Genomic DNA, 26294 nt, shown 5'->3' with positions numbered 1-26294 from the left:
TTTAACTCTGTTAACTGCAAATACGTTCAGTGTTTCCTCAAAGTGATGCACCATGCATAAACAGACTCCACATAGCATTGAGTGCTGGGTTTCAATACAACACAATGATACAACACAGATAAGGAATGCAGAACACAACAAATGTTCCCTTTTGGAAAAGAGCTAGTCTCGGAACAGAATAATTACACTTTTCTCCAATCAGCATGATTGGGGAGGAAAAGAAGTAAGACAAAATTAAGGCAGAACTTTCCCACCAACCCAAATTTATAACTCCTCTACCAAGTGACAGACTGTGAGTAACATTAGAAAAGCTTCCTGTCTGAAACGGTTATTCTGGATTTGACAGTTTTCAGATTTTTTTATCTCTTTCTCTGAAGCCTCTGATCCTGCTTGCTGCAGACTGAGTAAAGGAAACATTAACCTTAAAAGGCACAGAAAGTTCCTACATTTAAAAATAAGTACCAATAACGAACTGTACTGAGTTTAATGGTTATGTGCTTTTATCAAATGGTACCAATAGAAGCAATCTAGTCCAAAACCAACCATTTTTGCTTATTCAGGAAAATAGAACAGGAGATAGAACAGACATGAATTTACAACACAAAATCTTCTCATAAAGAAACCTTTTCTAGCTGTACACATGTACTTTTCAGTACTTTTGTTTTCTCTTTATATTTGGAATATTGGTTAGCACTTCGAGCATTTAGTTGAATTAATTTTGTCATGCAACAGGTTTCCCAAGTGGTTACAGCAAAACTGTTGTTTAGTGCTTTATATTTCCTTTTATAAAACCATATGCATCTTGGATGAGACTGTAGGCTTACTTCATTGGAAATATTTCAAATATTCAGATTATAGGTTTTGTAAAGAAGCCTGCAAATAAACAAATACCTGCAAATACCTGATATAACAAATTGCCTTGATTTATTTCAGAAAGATGTTTTTCTTCTCCTTTTACACATGAAACATTTAAAAGTAATTTTTCTTTTGGGAAAATGAAGTTATAACTTCCAGCTGGGGACCATTATTAAAATGTATGTTCATTAATACTTAAATAAAAAATTTGTCTGAAAATGAATTCTTTACAGAAATATTTTTTTATCTTTGAGTTTCTTAGCTGTCTTAAAGCAATCTCAGAAGTAAAACAACAACTACTACATTTAAAACAACTATTGTTTGATTTTGAAGCACAATTATCAAAACTTACAATCCCATACATTGTTTGAACTTTCTGGAACAGCAGTTTGAACCAAAAGTTATGAATGATAACTAGGTCTCCCCACCAAAGGTTGAAGGAAAATGTGAAACAGAGAAAGGAACATAAAAAAAATTAGTACTGAAGGAATTACCACAGCAGACATATTAAAACCCAGTACGATTAGAAGTGAAAAAAGCTGAAAAATACATTTCCACTACAAATTACTGATGGTGCTTCAGTCCATTCAGTTTCCTTTAATAACTCAATACATCGTAGCAGCAACAGTTTTGTTAAAGAATTTCTTAATAAAGGAGAAATACAATATTCTGTTATCCTTTTTTTCATCTACTCTTATCCCCCTACCAGTCACCTGCAAATGCAATAAGGCCTATCAGTTCTTCAAAAAGCAACATTATCAAAGGGACTGTGTTGCTAGGATTATTAAGGCCACACACTGGTTTTCAGCTGAGATCAAATCCAGTTTCCCTAGACTGTAATTCTCCTAAGCTCCCATTTTACACTGTAAGAACACTCCAGCAAGGGTTTTATGAGAGATATAGCAAATTCGTTTCTGCCATAAACAAACTGAAGCCAACAGGATTAAGCACAATATTCAGTGGCTCTAAAGAGATTTGCCTTAATGATGGCTGATCTCAGAACAGTTCACTGTTTTATAAACTCATTTACTCAGGAGATTGGATTCAACTTTAAACAAGGAGAAAGTAGTAATTCTTGAATACTGAAATTCTACCTTAACTACAGGAATCTAGAATTCACTGTTCTACAAGACAATTTACCCAGCAAATAATTAAATTTCTTTCAAGAAAACAAGTATTTTTTAAAGTTTAAAAAAATGGGCAATCAAGTGAGATGAATAAGTGTCAGGGGTGGACCAGAAGAGGCCTACAGAGAGTGGAGAGAGATGCAAAAGAACTGGAAGGAAGGCTTAGAGGAAGAGATCTCTTTAGAAGTCTTCTAGCAACTGTAGCTGTGCAGAACTGCCTGGGACGCAGCTACAAGGCCGCAGCATTGCAGCATCAGCAGATTCCCCTGTCCGTGCACCCAGAACAGTCCTTCCATTATTCCCCTAGCTCTCCCTTCCCCCTGAGTGACCTGATATATCCCTTTAGCCTATCCCTCCAAGTTCGCATATCAGTAGCTCTCAGGATTTGATGTTCCTAGCCGGGGTCCTACCTCTATTCCTGAACCTTCTGTATTCCCCTGTATAAAAGCTGTCTTCTTGTTTTAATAAACTTCCATTTTGTGGGTCATCTTCTGCGTGACTCATCTCCCATACAAAATGTGCCACTGGGTCTTGTTGCGGGACCCCCGTAACCCGCAATAAATTAGCAGTTCAGAAAAGAAATGAACATGTACTGATTAATTAAAAGGACTGTTTACCCCATGCCCTAAGAAACTGCTTTTCTGTTGTCCTCAAGACATGGCATTTCAAACAACCTGGTGATTTCCTACTGTGTTGTACCTAACAATCACCAACATATTCAGGTTTTCACAAAAACAGCATGTTATGAACAAACAAGACTGAGATGTGAATGAAGATATATTTATTCAGAGGAAATGATGTACTTTAATTTATTTGGTTTAAAAAAAAAAAAAAACCAAAGAAACTAAAAGAAAAAAAAAACACAAAAACAGTAAAACAAACAAAAAACCAACCAGCCAAAAAAAACCCCGAAAAACAAAATACAAAACCAAAACAAACAAAAAACCAAACAAAACCCAAACCAAAACAAATAAAATAACCCCACCCGAAACAATCAAGGCACCAGTATCTATGTGTTTTAGTAATTATTTTAGAGAGAGATTTAGATAATAATTTTGACTATTTAGATGCGCTCAGAGCAGTTTAATTAGATTTCTGCCTTTCCCCTAGTTTAAAGTCTACCCCTGGATCAGAAAGGACTATATCAAACAAATGTAAGTCACAGAATGCTTCCACTATCCTCAACAAGAAAGGAAATTTAAACTGTATATAAATCCAATTGGAAAAGAAAATCATATCATTTTCTTAGAAGAATAAGCAAGGGAGTACTTAATTTTTCATACATGTAAAAGATGGTCAAAAGCTCTTGACAAGGACCAGAAGACCGAGATTAATAAAATCACACATAATGAAAAGAAGTTTCATTTTCAATCCAGAGGAGAATTCCACAGCAGAAACCTACAGGGTAAAAGACTTATGAGGAAACTGTCTTGCCTAGAGTTCTTACCCAGGACCCAGGTACTGTGGGACAGTCTTCTTTCTGTAAAGAAAGAAAGAAAGGTGGATGCTTAACCCTTGCTTTATCCAGGTGACTTGAGTATGAAAGAGTGAGCAGGAAAAAAAATTTCAGAGATGTATGGCTACAGAACAGTGCCCAGCATTTCTCAGCCAGGTTGTATATGTTCCATGTGCAATGAGTTGGATACTGGATCTGGGACTGATGTCCTCTTTGTGTTGTACTGATAAGTGCAACTTTTGCACACTGATCTGGGAATATTGGCTTTACTGGTAAAGGTTGCACACTTCGATCTTCACGTGTACCAAAAGCCAATTACATACAATTCATTCCAATCTTGTCATGTTTTCATCATGTGTGTATCAGATGTCCAGCATAAAGCTGATCTACATAGATAGAATGTATCCAGAATCTTCAAACATGTGAAAGATCAGATTACAGCTGTCTCCTCTCTGGAGTCTGACAAGCTAGTTTATCAGATGAGAGATTGAAACCTACAGACCATTCCAGAACTGAATTTCTAAGCAGAAAAACCCCACATCTCAAAGTTAGCCCTAGTCTATATGTATGTACAGACACACATATGTGCACATCAGTATTATATATTTATCTATATCTCAGCTTTCATTCATTTCTATAAGTTACGAATAGCCATAATGTATATTTTTCTTTAAAAATAAACATAATGACAGTTCTAATCAGTAATTATGGAATATTTGAAAAATAAAGGCATATTACTGTTCAATTTTACAAGTTAATACCTTATACTATAACAAGCCAAAAAGTTGCATCAGTCATTTGGTCATTTTCAGCAATTTGTCACTTACTGTTTGAAATTACCTGTCTGGGTGGAATTCATATTTAGACAATAGGATTGTATTTGGATTGATTATTTTTAGAAACCTTAACCTTTTAGTTTCTTTACATCAGAATTCATGAATCAGAGTCTATGTTGTTAACCTAGTTGCAAGGACACTCAGAAAATAGAAACATACAGTTAAATAGGATAAAGATATCAAAATTAGACCCCCCAGGTCTTCCAGGAAATGAACACCTGGGAATACCTGGTGGTACTAGCAGTGTAGAGTTACTTGGAAGGATGCTCTTTCCAACTGCTTTGTTAATGAATGCCTCTTTTCTACGCGAAGTCAAACATTTTTGAACGCGCACGCTCACCGAATGGCACAAAGTAGAGCCACAGTAAGAATTTAATTCAGTCAGAGAAATGTGATCTCTATTCAGGTTTCTCTCTTTAAAGCTGTCTCATTTTCAAAGCTACTTCTTGTAACTGCAGATCAACCTTAAGAAAAGGAGACACAACATTTAACAGGCATTTTTAGTGCTACAGTGATTGTCAAATGAGAAGTACTGATGTAGACTTGATTTGCATTCAAACAAAATAGCATCCATCTAATTAATTCTCACATATGACTTAGCCCATTGCAGCATTTTAGTTTTAGAGCAGTTGAAGTTGAGTCAAAAGTTGGCAAACTTGCCAATAGCATCAGGGAGAACTGCTGAAGAGTAGAATGAGTATCGGATACTGGCTTCTTCCTCAGACTGCCTTTTTGTGAGAACTTGCTACTTTATTGAAGTTGTACATATGGGAATAAGGGATACACATTTTGATAATAGTCCATGTTTCTTCCTACAAACACAAGGAAACATGATGCACAGCTCTGCAGTATAGCACTGAGCAAGCAAAGAAACAAAACCACCGAGAAACAAAAACACTGTCGTGCATTACCCTGCCTGAACTCATAAACTTTACTTGATGGATATCAGAGAATCTCCCACTCAGTAACACACTGCATGAGATGGATTATTAAACCAGCCTGCACTGTGCTGGCATCAGGACTGTGTAACTATTCCTAAACTAAAAAGAGCTGAGACATGCCTAATCAACCAGGTGGTTTTGCCATAACCTATCATAGGTGGCCAAAAAATCCCGAAACAAACCATTACATGCAGAAATCAATAATCACTGAAATTCAAGTAGTTCAAATGAAACCCCACAGGCTTAGCAGGGAACATACACCCTTGAAGAAAGATGTATGCACTGCAAATGCAAACTTTTAAAGCTGAGGTCAGAGGAAAAAGAACTTTGTTCAGATTAGATTCTTGAAGTTTCTGTTCCTGAACAGTTTGAGTTCCTTATTCCTGGGCTAAGTGCATTTTGGAGGATATCAGTTCTTTATAGCACCCATTTTAATAAATAATAAAAACTCCAAATCAATTTGAAATACACCAAAGATTGAAAGAGTTTTCTCTCTATAAATTGTAACTCTTAACTTAGCTGAAATGAAACCTTAGGTTATTCCCGCATTTTGCTACAATAGGAACCTAAAAAGAATTTTTGTAGACTACAGACAAGACAAGACAAAATCACAGAATCACTGACCACCTTAGAAGATACACAGAAGTCAAGTATAATGACCGTAGTCTTACATAATGTTACTTTTAGCCTGGACAAATAATTTTTTTCAGCCTGACTGTCTGGAAAATTTTAGACCTGTTTTATTTTAAAAAACACAACCAATCAAGAAAAAAAAAAATCCACTCCCCTGCAAAAAAAATCCAAACCAAAGCAAGCCAAAAGCCCCTCTCAAGTCTTGAAGGTTTCTGTCCTAGCATAGATAAAATTTCACTATTAGAGAGACATAAAACAGTACAGCAGTAAACAAGACTTGAAAAAAGGTTTATCCCTCCACATTGCTTCTTCTAGCCCAGAAACTGGTTTAACTGTTCTATCACTCATCCTGTGTAAAACAAGTATGTAGATAAGAATGGGCACTGAAAGGAAAAAAAAAAAGTTGAACTTTATTAATTTTAATATAATCTTAATTTTACCTGTTTATGGTGTTTTCTACATGTTGTGGTGTGGACTGCAAAGAGACTGCTAGAGTATGAATAGTTGTGCAGATGAAGAGCTAACTTAAACCTAGCCACCTACATCAGCAATCCAATAAGCACCAGGTACCCTGAGAGTCACAGATTTCCTTAAAAATTGGGATAAAACCTGTCTGAATTTATTTTCTCCTCCATATTTAGGCAGTTTATTGAAATGCCTATCACATGATGGATCACTTACTTTTTTCCATTGCCTGTGTTTGTTCTAAAGTATTTAAACTATGAATCTAAAATGTTTGGTTAGTTTTCCTGTGTATCCAGGCCAAGGCAGCCATCCATCTCATTCTCTAAAAACACAAAATAAAATCTAGCATACCTCAACCATTACTGCATTGACATACTAGAAAAAGGTGTTGACCTTTTCACACCTGGCCTTTTCCTGATTTTCAATTCAGCTTGCAACTGAACAGCAACCTGGAAAACAGTCACTGTGTAAATTAACTCATTCTATTGTTACTTCTGTGTGCTTTGTATACAAAACCCCTACTAGTTTTTATACAAGAAATAACACTAAGGGTTCTATGACCTAAAATGTGGACATTAATAATCTAAACCTGAAGGACTTGAAACGCCTTTAATCTCCAGTAGTGGAGATGAAAAAAGCTAATAATTTTCCAGGTGAACTTTGCCACATCCTGATAAGCAACTGTCCAGAGCATGATACTTCTACACAGTACTTGCCCTTTTTATCCAAGAGTTCAGCCAGACCACAAAATGGGAGGTTTACATGTTGCGTTTGTTTCAGGCTTCCAGCAGGGAATAAGCAGCAAAAAATATCCGCAGTAAGAATAAATCTTTGTAGAAAGGGATAATTAGCCTTCTCTAGCCTGAAACATGAGCCTACTTCTCACAACAGAAAAAGGATGGAGAAATGGAAATAGAACCTTCACAAATGCATCTATGAACATGCTGCAGGTAGGGGCCTGGAAGTCAATCACCTTCTCTAACTCTTTGAAAGTGTGAAGGTTATATTAAAACTAAGGCTGTATCATTTTTGGTGAAAGAACCTTAAACAAAGTAAATCACAACCAAGTAAACAAAACCAAACTTTAGGTTTTGAAGGATTACATAAAACCTTTTCGATATCATGGACATTGGGAAAAAATAACGTCTCTTTTGAGGAAAAGTTGAATATTGATAGCAAAAAGCAACTAAACATTCAGGAATATGTAACAGTTGTTATCAGTGGTTTTGGGCTTATTCTCTAAAGAATAAATACAAAGAAAAACATGCATTCAAAAATGGAAAAAGGAAAACAAGTGATTTTACTCTTTTTATTTATTTATATGAATTTAAAATGGAAAACCTAGTGATAACGATCTTTTAATCAAAATGTAAATAGAAGATACTTGTATGTAGAAGATATGCTTGTTAGACTGTTCAATATCCAAGGAGTTAAAATTATCCTCAGCTTTACTTTTAAGTTCTCATTCAGGTATGGCAGTATATTATGATTATGATTGTTTATTTTGTTTTTAAATTATTTAGGATATTTCTAAGTAAAAGAATTATTTATTTTTACTAAGAAAACCATTTCTTATCTCCCTGCTACATAAAGGGTCCTGTGGAAATTCTCAGGATCAACACCAATAAAAGGTAGCACCTGATCTTTAATGCCAAGAGAATAACATGAGGTCTCTCAAATAGTTTAAGTCCACTTGACAAATGAGATGTCCTGCTAGGAATGTCACAATAAGAAATTTTCTTTTGGCAGGCACATATGCACACAAACTTACATACATACACTCTTACATACTGCTCTCCTGTGTGTAATGTAATTTCTTTATCTGTTCTCTTCAATCTCTGTAGAATTCTTTTTAAAAAAACTTGAAAGGTAAATACTATAGAAGCAAAAATATTCTACATAATCCAAGTCTAGTATGCTACCATTGAACATAAAAAATCTCTGGTTTCACCTCGCTCCAAAAGATGAGAGAAATTTCATATGTAAATAATGAAACTGCCATTATAAATCATGTTTTGGAAGAAGGAGAGTTTACAGATTTTCATCTGAAATAGTATTACTATTTTAGAGAATTTAAGAAAAAACAAATTTAATTTTGACAATTAAAGAATACAGCTCATATATATTTTGCTTTAACCAGGAATGCACAGTATGAGTATGCATAGTATGAATGGCATGAGAACTCTCTCAATTTATCTATTTCCATGAGTAAAACAAGTGAGGAGTCAAAGAAGAAGAGAAAAAACAGTTTAAACAAAATTTTCCATAAGTATATGACTATCATGCTTTTCAATTCTCTGCTCCCTCAGAGAAGTTACTGTACTCTGGTACTATTTTACAAGAAACTCACTGTAATAAGCAAGAGAGGAAACATATTAGTGGTCAAAATCACACACACACACAAAAAAGGGAATTCTTTCTACACAAGCCCTATCCCATAATTCTTTTTCAAGAGATGAAAGTCTCTCATATTATAGCCAAGGATTTTAAGTATCACCAAGTAATTCTAGTTAAAATAAGTAAGTTTCTCAGTTTTATTCTCATTCTCCCCCCCCCCCCCCCCCCCCCCATCAGTGACAGAAGAACTTTGTAAATACTAAATTAACTTCCACTGGATAGAATTTGCAAGCACACTGTTTATGCACTATTAATGCCCAAATCTTAAAGCTGGTGCTATTTTTCCAAGAAGTTGTACCTAAAATGACCAAAGAAAGCCTGTCTGGTTCTGTGTAAGTATAAAGCATACTCAAAATGGAAAAATAAGAATGTTGATTATGATTACAGGATGCAAAATTTATATTATATTATGCCATATTCTCATAATTCTCTGATTAAGAGGTTGTGACACTAGATGAATCACAAGAACTTGACCAGCAGTTTCCTGAGAATTTTAATGCCTGAATGTATGTGGTATTTGAATTAGGAGTAACTCACAGGAAATATGTGCTTTTAGAGCACACATTTTCATCTCCTTTAGCTGTTATTGAAACAACACATCAGAAACATAGCAAGACTTGCCCTTTTACCACTGACTAAGCGAAACAGGAAGTACCTTTCAGTTTTACCACATACCCATACTCAAAGATGAGCTAAATCCTGAGAAAAACCACCACACATGTAAGCTAACCTGGCTTGGAGGAAGGGGCTGGTGGGAAAGGGTCTGTACCTGACCATAATGTCTACTAATGACCTCCTAATGTCTACTTCAACCTGAACTGTGCTATGATCTTTTGTGTATATTGATATTAACATGATATTAACTTGACATTCGCATGAAGACTACAGATTAGAAGAAAACAAATTTTAGTCTCACCACGATGAGAAGGAAGAATGTGAGAATGTGCTATTGTCCCTCCACTGAAAATAATACCAATGTGTCGTTTCTTTTAAAAAGGCAAACACTGCCTTCAAGCAACACAACAGAAGTCAATCCAAGTATTGTGAAGTTTGGATATAATACAAAATACTAACATTTCTTCTGAGAATTAACTGCCTTTTTTTTTCTACCACACAGCTTGACATACTAGACTCCTGTATTTTTATTTAAATATGGGGTCTGTGATTTATATTCTATAATATGTCAATTAATTATGTCCAATGCACTTTTATTTCCGTCTTCTTTTTAACATCTCCCTAATCAGAACTAAATGGAAAATGGATTCAAGATTGTGGTTGAAGAAATAAATTTCATATCCAAAAGAAAACTGACCTCTTTATTTAAATGATGTAATTCAGCAGTAAAACTTTTTAATTATCACTACAAAGACAGTCATCCACAAGGCTTGTAGACCAAACCAAATGTTTTCTCTTCACTGGTTTAAAAAACAAACAAACAAAACAACTTAACTGTGACAGAATAGAGCTTTCTAAACTTTTAATGTTTCGGGGGGGGATGTTGTTATTATTTATTACTTTTAGGACAGAGTTCTATTATCTTTGGAGAATGTTCCAGTTACTAAATTTTACTTAGATTAAACAGAGCAATTGTACGCAGTTTTTATAGGCTAAGTTACTGACTACCAGAAACCCACCACTTTGATTGAAAAAAAAAGAAAAAAATAAAAAATTGAATTCTCGTTGTAGGGTGCCTGCTGGACCGCCCGGGGTTGTTTTACAAGTGCCTTGCAGTCCATTCAAAACTCCTTAACTGCCATCTAGTGGTTGAGTAGGCAAACTTCCTTATGATGTCCTTCCGACTCTAATTAAGTCAGAATGATTATCTCTTCCCTTATTTCTATTATTTCTATTTGCTTTCTCATTCGTCCTTCCTGGCCTAAGAAACCCCGACATTATCAGATCACAGTATTTTAATTACAACGTTCAACTACTAGTTATGTAGGAAGCAGAACAGACTGGAACAGACAATCTCTGTTTAAATTATGTTGAGGTCTCAGCTAAGAGAATCTCACTTGTTTTAAAAAGTTTACTTAATTAATCTGCTACAGTTATAAAAAAATGAAAAATATATTCATGCTTGTCAGGTTTTCTGAAAACAAACCATAAAAGAAACCTGAAAATGGCAACACGTTTCAAGTGAAAAGTAACTTCTAATATTAAGAATCAAAGATCCCTATCAATAAAACTGGAAACTTCTGTATAAAAACTAAACTTCATGAACATAAAATGCTTGATTTGCACTTAAATTGTCCTAAAGTCAGTGAAGTTCCACAAAGGTTAGATTCCCCTTTACTGCTTGAGCAAAATGCTCTGCATTTTAACAGTTCCTGGGACCCCAGCAATAAAGTTGTCTGCCAGGTTTCTATCACCTTTTGCTTCACACAAACTTTGTTTCCTTTCTGTACATTACTGGTAAAATGCATTTACTCTCAAGGCTAACAAGAAAACACTAGATACGCTTCTTGATATTCATCTGCTTAAAGCTAAGATATCCCAATTCTAATGTTACACACTGGACCAACAATTAGAACATAAGTTCTTCTACACCACATATTGCAAGTCTGTGTTTATTTTTTGCAAGATGAAAAGATAGATTTACACATATGCATTTTTAAAGTTTTTGTTTTCTGAAATTTGGGTATGCTGGCAAGATGTTGCAGAAAGTTTACACTGATACAGTTCTCCTTAAAAGAAGATATCCAGTTTTCATCACTATCGTGATTCATATGTAAACTTCCAAAAACATTTACTTCTTTTATAATCCTTTCTTTCCTCAGTGAGGCAACTGTATATAGTAGGCCCTTGCGAATAGGTCATACATTTTTGTTGGTTGGCTTTTTTTTTTTCCCCCCCACATATATGACTTTTTTCCCTGTTGAAATCTAAGACTTCGGCGGTCATATTTTTGTAGGAAAAGAATTGTTTTAGAGTAACAGTTCATTGCTTCCTCAAGGCTTCTCTTTCCTCTTATAAAAAGTAACCTTTCAAATAGCAGAGACATGGAAGAAGAGTGACAATTGTTCCCAGGTACTTTTTGAATAAATATCTCAAGAAAGAACATATAAAATCAAGCAGTGGAAGAAGAGCCACAACCATAAAACAGTTTGGGAGTTCATAAAGGAAGAATTCCCACTTTTTCTCAAACTCCTGTCGAACAAAACTGTTCACTAGTCTCATCTACACTTGGCCTCTACCCTGATGAACATCATGTAATATCTAAAAAAAACAGGTGTCATACCAGACTCCAGATCTGGTAGTCTAAAAACAGGTTTATAAAATCTCCCTTTTTTATTTTATTCTTTTTTGTATTTCACCATTTCAGTCAAATCCTTTATCTACCTTTCTTATCTTAGTTTCACCTGTAAAGAATAATTTCTGAAATTTCATTTAAGAGAGAGTTTTGAGCAGCATGCATGTTTCTGAGAAAAAATTCTAGCGATGACATTTTATAATAATGAAAAGTAAATCCCAATCCCATCGATGCTTTATACTTTCTAAATAGACTGATTATATTATATTTCAAAAGGATTTCAAAACCTTTTTTCTTGCATTACTAAGTGTCAAAATTGGAACATTTCAAATGTCACCGAGCTATTACCCTAAGGAGTTACAATAATTCTTAGTTAATGACTAAAGTAAAAAGGTCCCTGCTGAAAGATTGAGAGAGGAGTTACCAGTAAAGTGTGGTAGTTAGGAATACTCTAAAGAGACACTCCAAGAGTCAGACTTATGTTTTTATAAAGCAGGAAGTATCCTCACCGTGGCAAAACCTGGCCTGTAATTTAAGTTTTTTAAGACTAGCATTGTTTCCCTATGATATTGTTGGAAAGCACACTAATAAATCATACAGTAGAAATCTGTCTTCAGCACCTGAGAACTGCCAAAATTTTGTCTGGCTAACAGTACCAGTGGAAGTTCGTGTTGTTCAAAAATACATATAATTTTGGTTGAGATTTATTTGTTGGCTCAAATGTGGTGAGCCAAACCAAAGTGAACAACCGAGACGGAAACATTAGAAGCATAAGAATTTTTTTGATGGCAAGCTTTTCTGATGTAAATATAGTTTAAATACTCCATTTAAAATATAACCAAACTACTAGCAACTGGAACAGTCTGGCAAAATCCCATCTCCTGAGACGGGATTACAGGGACCATGCACCATCAGTGGCATAAAGAAGGATTCATTACATCTGGATGCTAACTTTTACACAAATGTAATGAGGACTTTCTTCTTAAATTAATAGAAAATCATCACATATTATTAAAAATAGAATTTTCAAATAATTTTATAATAAGATGTATAACACAATAAGGAATTTAGGTGCCTTTCAAACAGCTTTAGGCTGCTAGTCCTATAATGTCCCACTACTAATCAAAGCCTAGTTTTCATGTACTTATTTTACAATTAAAAGATTTTTTCCCTCCCTTCTTTTTACCTTTTTTTTTTTTTTTTTTTTTTCCTACCAGGTAAACAAAATCAAGTTAATCTGGCAAGTGAGTTACAATATAAAGAAAATTGATATGGTAGCACAAAAGATCGGGGCACAAAGCAAAACGGAAGTTCACTCTTGTATGGCGTACAGGTCTAAAGGTCAGGTTTGAAACTGGAGTTTCTAAATTACGACATTCAATTTCTCTCTTCTTCCTTCACTAAAAGAGTTGAGCCTAAGAAAACTTTCTCTGTTTGCACTGGGAAGACTAAGCAGACATCTGCCCTTTGGCATTTCAAAACCAGGACTTGAAATGGCTGCCAATTTTTCTTATTTTGGCTCTGCTTAACAATTCCTGTACTAAAAGAAAGCATAACCCCAGGTCCTCATTTCTTTCAGTAGTAATTTTTTGAAATTAGGTCTTTTCAACTCAAAAAGGCAGCCTTAAACTTTAGAATATTATACTGCAAAATATGAAGATTATATCTTACATGGTAAAGATACGGAAATGGAGAGGAAATATGGAAAAATGCCCTTTCCAATGGCAAGAAAGTCTAAAATCCAGGCTCTCTGTGTTACTTATGCTTTTAATTTAGAATTATTCTGAATCCTTTAGTTAACTACTTATCATAAGTGAGATAATTTTCCAGCATCACATTACAGTTGTGTTCATTTCTATATCAACCATCTTCAATTATTTTAATAGCATGTGGAAAGTGTCTTTTCCCTGGAGAGAAAAGAAGTAGAGGAAAGAAGACTTGGCTGATCCATTTCTAATTTTACACTAGAGTTCTCTTCTTTTTTAAGTATCGAAAGAAAAAGAGAAGTTACCTACTGGGGTAACTTCATGCACTGCTTGTTTGGTTTTTTTTCAGAAAGAAAAACTAGCTAGACAAATAATAAAAGAGGATATATCTCTAATAGAAACGTCATAGTATTTTATCACTTTAGAAGTGCAAAAATAACACCAAGAATTGTCTAATTGCAGTAAAGGATTTACCTACAAATATGATGGTCGTTCTACTTTCTAATATTTTTATAGATTGATACAGTTAGACATTGATAGATAGAGTACATTCAACTGCCTGAGACTGTACAGAAAATAAATTGAACATATGACAACATTTTATCCACATATAGTTCTTCAAATTAAAGACTTCCATTCTGATTTTCAAAATGAAACAGAAAGGTGACAAAATAACAGCAAAAATTTGAGAGGACTTTCTGCAAGCGGGGTGGTCCTGTTAGTTCTCCACTTTATTAATGAATAATGGTATAGAATGGAAGAATTACTGTCATAAGAGATAAACACTGAGCAAGAGAAATGGGAATCTCTAACAACACAAGCAAATATAAATCATAATTGTAATAGGCTAGTTTTAAAAAGTAGCAAAAAGCTCCCAACCTGAAGTAAATGTTATTTGTTTAAGTGATCACACAGTGCTCTAGTGCTGCTGGTTTAACTTAATTCTTGTAGTAAATCTCTTTTTTTTTTTTTTTTTTTAGTAAAATACCTACGCATTTGTATACATATTTCAATTAATTATATTTCCAAAAAAGAAAACCTTTCATGTAGGTTGTGTCTTGCAATGAATTAAAATCGTAGAGACAGATTAGATATGTTCCTTAAGTACAATAACTTTCTGGAATTACAGGAAAAAGTACTTTTTCAAAGTAAATGCTAGAAACCATTGCTAGTGAAACCTGGATAACAAATATGAAAATAGCATGGGACAGACATACTTTAGGTTGAACTTAAAATACTGTGATGTAAGATAACTTCATAATATTATTTTAATTAATGGGCTCTAGTTTAAAAATATTCCTTACTGTGGAGGCAGAAGAATTAAGTAACCAACTAGAAGACCTACTTTAATGTTGTTTGGCAAGATAGAAGCCATAAAGTTACCACACCTACTCTCCCCACACATGGCTCATAAAAGCTGTAATTTAATTTGCAAGTCTAATGATTAGTAGTACGCATTTACCTAGGCATTTCTTATTTTCTCCCCCCCAAAAAAATTACTGATCATTTTTGCAAATGCTGCTCAATGCAGTGATGCTTGAACCATCTTATCACTTTCAAAAACAAAAACACAAAAACAAAACAAAACCCACCAAAAAACCAAACATACCACACAGAAAAACAAACCCAGGAGAGGAAATAAGGAAGGGGGGAAACAAGGGAAGGCAAACAAGAAATTTCAAGAGCTTTTGGTCACTCCTTGTTTTTCAGAGTCTTGTTTTCCAACTATTTCAGAAAACCAGAACTTTGCCTTCCTTCTAATAACTTCCAAAACAATGGAATGGTCTTATTACCTGCTAAGATAAATCTGGTAGCTAGTTTTTTGAGGAAACAAAATTTGAAGTTTCTCAACCCCATCAAATTGCACCACCTTCAATGAGGAATAGAACATGTATGGTGACACACTAAAAAGTGTTTATGTGCACAAGTCCAACCCAGACTGTCCCAGAATTATATCATCACTTGTTTAAGTCTAGCATGGCACCCTAAACCTATTCCCTTACTACCACCTAGATGCAGAGGATAGTCAGGAAAAACCAAAACCGAAACAAAAACAGAACCAACCAAACAACAACAACAACAGCAAAAACTCTGACATTAATACTTACATGAATTATTGGAGATTAGCAAATATAACCAGATCTTCTGTTACTATTGGTTAGTAATACCATCAGACATAGTATTAACTTCTGAGTGAACAATAAAATTTTGTAAGAATCACCTTAGGCAGGCAGGAACCTTCAATCTCTGTACCTAAGTACACCATGAAGCATATAAAAAACCCCATGTTTTCATTCAGAACGTTCAGTGTACAAAACTATTTCAAAAGTTTCTGAAAGAAGTACTGCTTTTGCACTCGTTTTAAAAAAATAACAGATATAATATCTCTGTTAGAATCTTACCTGTACCTGCTGAACATCATCTGTGCATTGCTTCTCTGTTTCTAGGACTGTAGATTTCAGCTCTGAATTTGAAAAGAAGATACAGATTTTAAACTTCTATATTTAAAAAATTCACTGATCTCTCAAAAGACACATTAAAAAATTCATGAAAGGAGGGTAGAGTTAAAAAGAAAACAATGTTAACTGTCCCAATTTCCAAATTAAAATCAATATAACAGGTTATATGTATAAATAAAGCCAGCCTAAACTCAATTTACAATGTATGTTTTATGACACAATGTTAAATGCTACCATCTTAAACTTGAAAGAAGTCTATTTTGATTGACAAATTTCTGATTCAAAGAAAAATATTTACTTATAACTCTATTGTACACATTCCACAGGAGGTCATGGGAAGGTTCTTATGCTTGTTCCTCTCATCTAATCTCAATAAGAAATATTTCTGTCCTTAAAACTAATGACTGTTGCCAGCTATGTTGTCTTTTTCATATCCTCCACTGGCCCTCTTCTGTCCTACCACAAATTTGAAATTGCCACAATGACGTAGATAGTGATACAGATCTCAAAAAGGGCAGAAAAACATAAGAAACCCCACGACTAGATTCCATTTCTTGTTTTAAAATCAGAGTACTTTTCTGACCTTAAAGAACATCACTGTGCCTCAGTTTCCTTGTCTGATAGGAAATAATGAGAAGAAACAAATAAACAAACAACTCCACAGCAGCTGCACAATGCAAAGATCAGTAACCAGTTTAGTAACTACTGCTCATGATGCCTCTTCACTGATCATAGCCTTATTTTGTACTTGTGACAGGAATAGAAATATTTTTGTTGCACCTGCCCTGAGAATACACTGTGTTGTATTCTTCTCATATCTTTAAAGGTGCCACGATTCAGCAGAGAAATATCCTGTCCATTTCCAGAAAGAGTGAAGCAGTTGTGATCCAGGACCTCTGGTTAGAAGAGGAGACTGAGGGGAGGTCTCATTGCAGTTTACAACTTCCTCGTGAGGGGAAGAGGGGAGGCTTTGATCTCTTCTCTGCGGTGACCAGTGACAGGACCCCAGCGAATGGTCTGAAGTTGTGTCAGGGGAGGTCTGGGTTGGATATTAGAAAAAGGTTCATCACCCAGAGGGTGGTTGGGCACTGGAACAGGCTCCCCAGGAAAGTGGTCACAGCACCAAGCCTGACAGAGTTCAAGAAACGTTTGGATAATACTCAGGCACATGGTGTCACTCCTGGGGATGGTTCTGTGCCAGGCCAGGAGTTGGACTTAATGATCCTGATGGGTCCCTTCCAACTCAGCATATTTTGAGATTCTGTGATTCATATTTCCTAGACATTTTGACCTGCTCACAGCTTTCTGACAATCCTGTCTGTTGGGATGTGAGACATACAAGGGAGACGTTTCATTGCTCATGTCAATTATACTGCAAGGCTATCTCTTGAAAATTAACAAAACTTTTTTTTTTTTACCTGGATTTGGATAGGCTGCCATTTACAGGAAATAACTCATCATTTAGATTTTAGATTTCTGTATGGTTGAGAGAAATTTTCATGTTGGTATTATCTTTGCTCACAACCAGTTTATTCTTCGCTTATTTTCTAGTACTAGACATTTACACACGACAATGTTTTCTATCATGCAAATTAGCTCAACTACCTCCCTTACTCAAAAGTACTTAAAAAAAATATGAACAGACTGCTCCTATCTATTAGTCCATATTTAACAATATGACAGATTTGTCTAGCTTATTTTTACCTCGCACAAGTTTTGTTCTAAAAAGAGATCCTAATATGATGTGAAGTCACGGTGATATGAACAGTTAACTTCAAGGTTAGCTTGACAAAATTTAGCAAATACAATATATTCCCAACAAACTAACAGGGTTTTAGCTTTGTTTAGCAAAATTAAATAAAAAACCTCAAACACTACCACCACACTTAAAAAAAAAAAAAAAAGAAAATAAAGAAAAGAGAGTTCTATATGACAAATGAAACCTTTCCTTTAAACCAAACCAAACATTATTTTTTGATAACTTTTTTGAGTTTACTTTTTTTTTAAAAAGAAACTAACTAACTTAGATTTCAGGTTGTAAACCCACAGAGAGATTTACTGTCCTGGGACTGTTTTGTTTTGCAGAAGTTGCATAGTCTTTGAGTCTCTTCATAAGTAGTTAAAACAGTCATATGGGAGACAGGATGACTGGACTCTAGTGCCTGGTTATTTGCCTTTTCCTATATGTTAAGTAGAATATTGTCCACAGCAAAGCATTAAAAGAATTGAATTTCAAATACCTTGTTGAGTTTAGATTCAGGCAATAAGCTGAGATGTGAGAATGGTATACTGAAATGCCATAAGCAGTGTCAAAAGCAGATTTTGAGTATTCAGATAGAAAAGTAGTGGCATACACATTGATCTTATTGGTGATGTTGACTCATTTTGTGGAAAACCTTCTCCAAATCCAGAAATGAAAAATGTTTTTGGCATAAGCATCTGCTGACTTGAACCCAAATTCACATTAGATATTTCCAAACTTCAGTTTTTAAATAAATAGCCAACCTAAAAAGAAACCCCAAAACAAAAAACTAAAACAAATTAAGAAAAAGCCCAATCAAACAACAATCAACCTGAGATAAAACCCCTCAAAAACTCCTCACCACCCTAATAGCCCTTTCTTCATACCCATCAACACTCCACATGGTACACAGCATACAGCAAAACTATTTAATACATACTATACTAAACAGTTGATTAACTACTTTGCTAACTTTGGAAAGACTACCTAAGACCTTGGAAGATTTCATCTTGCCTTACTTAAAACTTGAAGGCCTACTGTTGTCCTCATGTTAATGTGCATAATAAAAACAAAGATTCCCTCTATAAAAGTATTCTGCCGCATTCCTTTCTCTATCAATATTTTTGTCTAAAACACGTTTTTTTTGTAAATCATAGTTTCTAATGTTAATATTTTATCTGCTTAATCCAGACAGCAATAATTATATATAATACAAAATACAGCTATCCTGCACACAATAACTTAAACCTTTTAAAAAAACATTCATCCTCTACACCTTTCAATGGTGCATATACATAAAATGGGAGAAGTGTTTATCCTCAGGTTGCACATCACTCACTTCCAGGTTCTTCCAAATGGCAAGCAGATGAACAATCAAAGAAAAGTTAAATTATTTATCTATCTCAGCTGTATTCAGAATTACAGTTTTTTCATTTTTCCTCCACACCCTACTCTGAAAAATCACACCAAAATTTCAATAAATAAATTTTAAGAACTATTTATGTTACTTTTTGAAATAGCCGCAACATACAATTTGCCACTTTGTTTCCAATTCTATTTTCTTAATGGTTTTGTAATTTTGAAGGCAAGTGTTCAAATAAGGAACAGGTTAGTCCTGTACACAATACATCCATGTAGTAGGTATAGTATTAAATAGAATAATATAGGATAGAAACAAGGCATGTATAATATGAATACATTTAAAAATTATTAGTATTATCCTTTTGGTGGAAATGCACTTCCAAGTGTATCTTTACATTTCAATTTCAAATTTCTTCTAGATTTTAGAGTACAAAAGTGTTTTTAACTTGCACCAGCCTATGGCAAGCTAAAGCCTGAAAATAAAATAAAAAGAAATTCACCCTTTTGCTTTTCCAGTACAGGGTATGTTCATAAATACTCTGATCACACATCCACTAGCTAAGTCTCCAAGTTGAGAAACACAACTTTCAGAGTAGCGGCAGTGAATTCTACTACCACATATGGCAGCACTTCCATTGAGTACAGCATCATTACTTAAAAACTGGAATAGCTCAAGAACCGTTTGATTAGTACTGCAGCATTCCACACTCTGAATTGCATGAGTGAGATAAATGAAGAAATGTTTCCTTGATCTCCAACAGGTAAAAGTCACAGAGGAAATAGAGAAGCAAATCTGAAATTAACTCCACCCAAAGCCTACAAGCAATACAAAGACATCTGTTGAAATAATGACTTAATTCCTCAAAGGTGAGCAATGAAAAATAGGAGTGGTAAGAAATGGAAAATGTGAGAATATCCAGTGGCTCTCCATGGAGGGCATGAGGATGAATGCAGTCCAGAAGTGTTGAGAGCTGCTAAACACTAACTAATGGAAAGCAAAGCCTCCAAGAACCTGTGGTATTTGTGCATCAACACTACTAACAGAAAACAGGTTTGAAATTCTCTTCTAAATTTCTTTGCAAGCTACAAGAGAGGGTTGGTTTTTTCGGTTGGTTTTGTTTTAATTCTCAGCTTAAACAAAGCTCTTAATAAGCATGAAGAAGATTGCAGAAATTTGGCTGGTAGCATAACCTCACAAATTTTAAGTTAAACTGACCTTGTAATCAAGACCTCAATTTATTTTTTCTAGATACACTTTTTCTACCCCAGTCAGCACAGGACTGCTTAATCTACAAAGAAATACCTTACAGCACTCTAATAACTTGCAGTATACACCAATGGGTTTCTGAAGTTTTCCATATTTTTAAGAGAAGAGAAGAGAAGAACCCATATTTCATGGCTCTGAAGGTATGTAAACTGGAAAAGAACAAAGGTCACGACACCTGGTAAACGCCACTAAGTCAGCAGTTGCCAGATACACATCATTGTTAACAAAGAGAATGCATTTTTGCAGACTATTTTTTATTAGATTCATACTAGCTAACGTTAGTTCTGATGCTAATCCAAGATCTTCAAAGCCAGGTGTTTGTTAGTAGATAACATACTAAGCTTATACCTTGGATTATAAAAGACAGCATCTCCCCCTATGCTATACATTCATCTTGTCTGAACTATACCTTCTTCCGAAACTTTGAGTCTTTGTTCTTCATCTGGAGGTTTGGGTGGGGGCCACGCAGATGGAATTCTCCTTGGAAAGCTTCCTTCAATGTAATCTGTTGAATGTGTGGGTTGGCTGACTGCAGCCCAAGTATAAAGCTGGTCTTGCTGTGATTATTAAAAAAAAAAAAAAAAAAAAGTTGAGAAGTTCATATAGTAAGACAAGCTTAAAATATCTAAGCTTTTTTTTTCCAGTACAAATAAATCAATATCCACCCCTATATCAAGGCAGGCTTGGTTTTATGCTCTTCACCTCCTGAAAAAGACTTAAAGTAAATCTATATGAAAGGAACTATTTCTATTAATAACAGATAATTAAGCTTTTAGTTATCTGCAGCACAGCAATGTGCTAGGATACAAGTCAGCATCTTTTTGATCGTAAGGAAGGCTTTTCCACTTCCTATCTTAGAGAGATAACACATTCCATATATCATGACAGGTTCCATACAGCTAGTTTTGTAGGTTAGAGAAAAATATTTCAGTCCATACTCCACATAACCTTTTTGCACTAAATGCACAAGCAAGGAAAATGAGCAGGATTATTTCAGCATAAATTAAACTGATATACTTACTCTTTGCAGCCTAATTTTTATAATTTCCATTTTCATATTCTTAGAAGGGCAGATAAAAAGGTGGAGGTTCTTTTGGAGTAAAAGAAAAAAAATCCCCAAACCAACAAATTAACAGCTAAAAGTATTCCTAGTCTTCTGGGCTCAAATCAGATTATATCCTTATTACTCAATAGCTTTGAGTTTGATTCTGTGATTAAAAGTAGAACACAAAGACTGCCTGCTGAAAACCAGGGCAAACTTATGCTTTAAACTAACAAAAAGATTTTAGATGACCACAATCCAAGTAGTTATTCTTGGGAGTCCTGTTATTCATCAACACGCACACCTTGTGATTAAACCTATGGAATTCTGTATATTCTACAGAGATCATTCACAGTATGAGTATCCTAGTAAGTAACCTGGAATGATGCAAATATTGCAGTACAAAACTGGGAAAAAAAAATCAAGTCAATGGATGAAAATACAGTCATATCACAGTAATACCTTCTTGCAAAGATGATGTTCATTAGACTTCATTCATGCTATTGCCTGAGTAAAACATTGGTGATATATATTTTCATGCTACATATTTCACTTTTAGATTAAAACTTTCTTTATTTTTCCTTTGAAGAGATTTTCAGGGGGAAGAAGAAAAAAAGATACCTTTTCTTGAGAGAATCACCATTCTATGTGACTTAAGTTTTTACTTGCCAAAAAAAAAAAAAAACTTGTGATAAGTATGATAATGTTCTGTTGAGAGTAAGTTAGTTGAAACAGACAAATGCTAGTTATAAAGTTAAAGGTTTTGGTTTCCAAGGAGTGCCCCAGTCAGGGCTCAAAGGAAGCTCATTAGACCTTCCTATCATGAAAAACATGGCAAAAATCCAGACAGATATATGGATCTTAGAAAAAGGAAAAAATAAATGGATAAAAAGCCTAATAAAAAATAAGGTCAGGTTCTTTACCTAGCCCTGAACATTATGTTCCTTCAAAAGCCTGTCCTTTCCATTAGAATGCTACTGCATTTGAACATCCAGTTCTTTGAGTAACTTATTTTCTTCCCTTTGCCTAAGTCCAGCTTTTTAGAGGATATGTGCCTCTGAGTTACTGCTCCGTTTCTAGTACTGTTTGAGTAAAAAGGTGAGGGACAGTCATACCTGTACATACTGTGCAGAGAAAAGGAAAACGTGCTGGATTTTGCTATTTGTCATGTTTCTACACCATTGAAAAATCTCAAAAACACATAGGAAAATAAGATTCAAAAAGGTCATTGAGGCAAACCAGGAAGATTTTTTCTTACCCGCTCTACTATCTTGCACAGTCCAGGGAACACAGGGAAGAACATACTCTGCAGTATGTTAACTCATTAACTAGTTAAGCACAGTCAACTTTCAGTAGGATTACAGGGCAATAAAACAAAAGACAACAGACTGTAGATAACACTGACATAGCACGAATAATGAAGACAAACAGTTAAACTCTTCTTGGACATGACATTTCAACATGCCAGATCTTGAAAGATATAATACAATCATTTAGAAACAGAATTTTAAAGTATGATTAGTCTACGGGAATTGAGATGTATTTTAAAAAATAGCTCAGAATTATTGTACAGATGGGATACATTATGAAGGTAATAAAATATTAAGCACCTATGTTCTTGCTGATATAATTTACAGCGTATAACCTATAGCAGTTATAAATGAAGACATCACACAAGTCCATAACTGACTCTCAACCCAGCATGAGAGCTTTGTGAATATAAAAACCAGTATTTGTGTGTATTGCATTTGGGGGGGGAGCTTTTTTCATTCACTATTCAACACAGAGAAAGACAATGAAATAGACTCATTATGTAATAGGAATTTAGGCTTGCAAAAATGCCTTGGAGGGACTTGCACTACAATGAAAATGAATCAACTTTCAACATTTAAACAAGGCATTTACGAGCAACTATTTTCAGATTACTTTCAAAGTTATAAACATAATTTAAAATACTAAAAACCTCATGACAGAAAGGTGGTCTGAAGCTCTGGACTTGAAGTTGATAGTCCACACTTTAAAAATGGAGAAGATTAACCCTGTCTCTACTTTCATGCCCTTCAAAAGAGATGAATCTTTTCAATGTACTAATTTCTTTGTACTGAAGCTACAGTCCAAAATCTAATCCTCTTTGTTTGTCTTTAATTCCTATACTAGCCCATCCCATTTTCCTTTTCCAAATCTGATAAAGCCATACATGCCATTATTAGATTATTAGAACAGTTCGAAGGAGGGTATATGCAGCCAATTCTACAATCTTAAAGTACTGTTCAAGCAAAAGAAACAAAATAAACCAAATTAAAAAATATAAATTTGCTTTTATCATTAATAATTGTAACACAATCATCCATGATCCTAGATTTCCACATTCAACTTTTTCTCCTTTAATCCTATAATTTCAGAGGCAATTTTTGGTAATTATAATTGTACATACAGTCAGTGAATATGCTTACCGTGATCAAGATTTGAATACATCTGGGATTTCCACTTCATCTTGCTCAGACTCCACTATTTAGTTTTTAAAGCATCTCTTTTGATGGAAAAAATTACATATATATCCTTGTAATGAATGATCCCAGTCTTATTTATTCAGACTAATTTCTGGATTTCTGGGCAGACAGTGAAAGTTTAAAGCTGTCTGAGGCCAGTGCACTAAACACGATGTCAAGAAGAGTTCTTGTTTCCACACTTCCTTACACAGCACTTTCCAATGGTTCTTAAAAGTGCAGAGCATCTGCGCAGGGGCAAGGCAAACTGCCTGCAGGATCTGATGGTACCTAATCAATATACATTTTACCACTTATACATCTAGCATTTAGAATCACAGAGAGTCAGGTCTGTAGTTTAACTCACTCGCTTCCTAGACAGTTTTAAGTAGGCACAAAGAATGGCTTTTCGTAACAATTTCTCATTCTCTGGTACCACAGTGTCAAACTTCAAGAACATAACATATTAAATATTAAATATGTTCCTTCACTGCTTGAGCTGACGATATGTTTTCCAGCTAGTCTTTAAAAATGGAAAACAATACTGTAAGTTACTCAAAGAAAGGGCTTCTAGAAAATGACACACAGAAAGAAGCTGGTGAACCCAGAACTAAGGCTTACAGTAAACATCAAAAGTCATTCTGGTGGGCCTGGAGCTTTCAGAAAAGGGGTCACACATTTTCACACAGAGACTAGATTTGTTCCCTGGGCCACAGACTGAATTAGTGTATCCCTCACTGTTGGTGAATAATATGCAACCTTGAATGTATGCTTCATTGTTCCTGAAGATATACAGGTAATACAACCTTCTGTTCCATGTCACTTTAGTTTTTAATCAACTGTTTATCTGCTTCCAGTTCAAAAAACAAAGCCATTGTGAGAAATACTTAAAAAAAGGTATAAGAGGTGGAGTTGAAATATCAAAAAGAATAAGTGTACACATATTTGTCCAAAATGGCTGCAAAAACATGAATTAGCAATGTGAGAATCAAGGGGGGGAAAAAAAATCTGATCAGAAATATTTTGACAATACTTGTCAACAAGGAAAAAAGAACAAAAACAAAAGCGCAGAAGCGCAGTGAGGCAGAAAAGTAAGGCAGTATAAAAGCACTCTGCAACCGGGAGTAACCTCTGCTCTTCAGGTCAGCAGAGCAGTAGACAGAGGAAGTACTTCTAAACTTTCTTAAATGAAAGTGCATTGGTACTAAATTGCCTGATGGCTCCTGTATTAAGCATTGATGCAATTGGGTTCTATCTTGTAAGAAATTTATTTTCAAATAGTAAACTTGAAAAAATTTTCACTAGAACCCCAAACAAAGTTATCCTTAAGCATATCCTTAAGTTATCCTTAAGAGGGGAAGACAGAAATATCAGGGTGTTTGCAGACAGGTATAAATGGGCCAGGATTAAACATAGAGTGGGACTTACAAGAGGGTTTCTACTCATCAAATCAGTCTTTATGACATTCTTTCAGGAGGAGGAAGTGGAGGAGTGGGTAGAGGAATTACACTACATTTAAAATGGAACTCAGTAAACTCACAGCAGAATTACATTTTATGGTACTTGGGATAAAAAGAGATCAGACTCCCTGTCTCAGAGGTGTTTACCAGGCTAAGACCCTGTACCTCATTTGTACATAATTGCTTGTCATTTCATCCATTTCAAGTGCATGGAAAGGATTTTTTTTTTTTTTCCATTTGGGAAGTTTATTCATTCTAGTATACTAAGTATACAGTCTCTAAAATGAAAGACAATTGCATGTTCTCTACTACATACAAATAGTTAATCGGAGAAGCAAGGTTTTAGTTTGAGAAACTAGAGCCAGACTAGCTCAAAATGCTCTGCTCAGCAGGAGACTGCTTTATTTTAGGCAGCTTTTAAAATAAAGAAATCAATACTATCAAGAATAGGGAAAGTGGATCACTTTTTGAGGAGAAATTCAGTAACAAAGCTCCGTCTTGCCACTGACAGAACCAGAGCAGTGATTAAACATGGCTCTCAACTTGTACTACCTTTGGTTGTATTAGTAAGCACAGATGCCTTTCAAGGTTGAAAAACAGCAAGTCCTTCATAATACTTTAATGTATAGCTGAAGTAGCACTTTATCCTCATGAACTAAATTTGATGCATAAGCATTTTATTTAAGTAGGTTTTTTTCTTGTGAGAGAACCGATTTGCCTCAACAATTAATTTAAAAACACTGTGTCAAAATCATGAAACATTTATTTCCCATTACTTTTAACTTCCTCAAAAAAAAAAAAAAAAAAAAAA

General features: G+C 34.7%; 1 protein-coding gene and 1 non-coding gene across 2 annotated transcripts in view; both read right to left on the bottom strand.

The window, feature by feature from the left end:
- FMN2 (formin 2) overlaps positions 1–26294 on the bottom strand; it is a 183902-nt gene that overhangs the window by 108139 nt on the left and 49469 nt on the right. Inside the window, exons 4-5 of the mRNA XM_027895764.1 lie at positions 20905–21052; positions 16075–16130 (exon numbers count right to left, since the gene is read on the bottom strand). Coding sequence (XP_027751565.1) covers positions 16075–16130; positions 20905–21052 — 204 coding nt within the window. The remainder of the gene's footprint in view (positions 1–16074; positions 16131–20904; positions 21053–26294) is intronic.
- LOC114063481 lies at positions 14000–14060 on the bottom strand. Its single transcript, XR_003572562.1, has one exon. It is a non-coding gene; the product is annotated as a U7 small nuclear RNA (small nuclear RNA).

This window comes from Empidonax traillii, unplaced genomic scaffold, assembly GCF_003031625.1.
Source record: "Empidonax traillii isolate 1590-97213 ecotype Southwest subspecies unplaced genomic scaffold, ASM303162v1 scaffold466:size1224651, whole genome shotgun sequence".
Classification (NCBI taxonomy): domain Eukaryota; kingdom Metazoa; phylum Chordata; class Aves; order Passeriformes; family Tyrannidae; genus Empidonax; species Empidonax traillii.
This window is presented reverse-complemented; position numbering and strand designations above follow the sequence as displayed.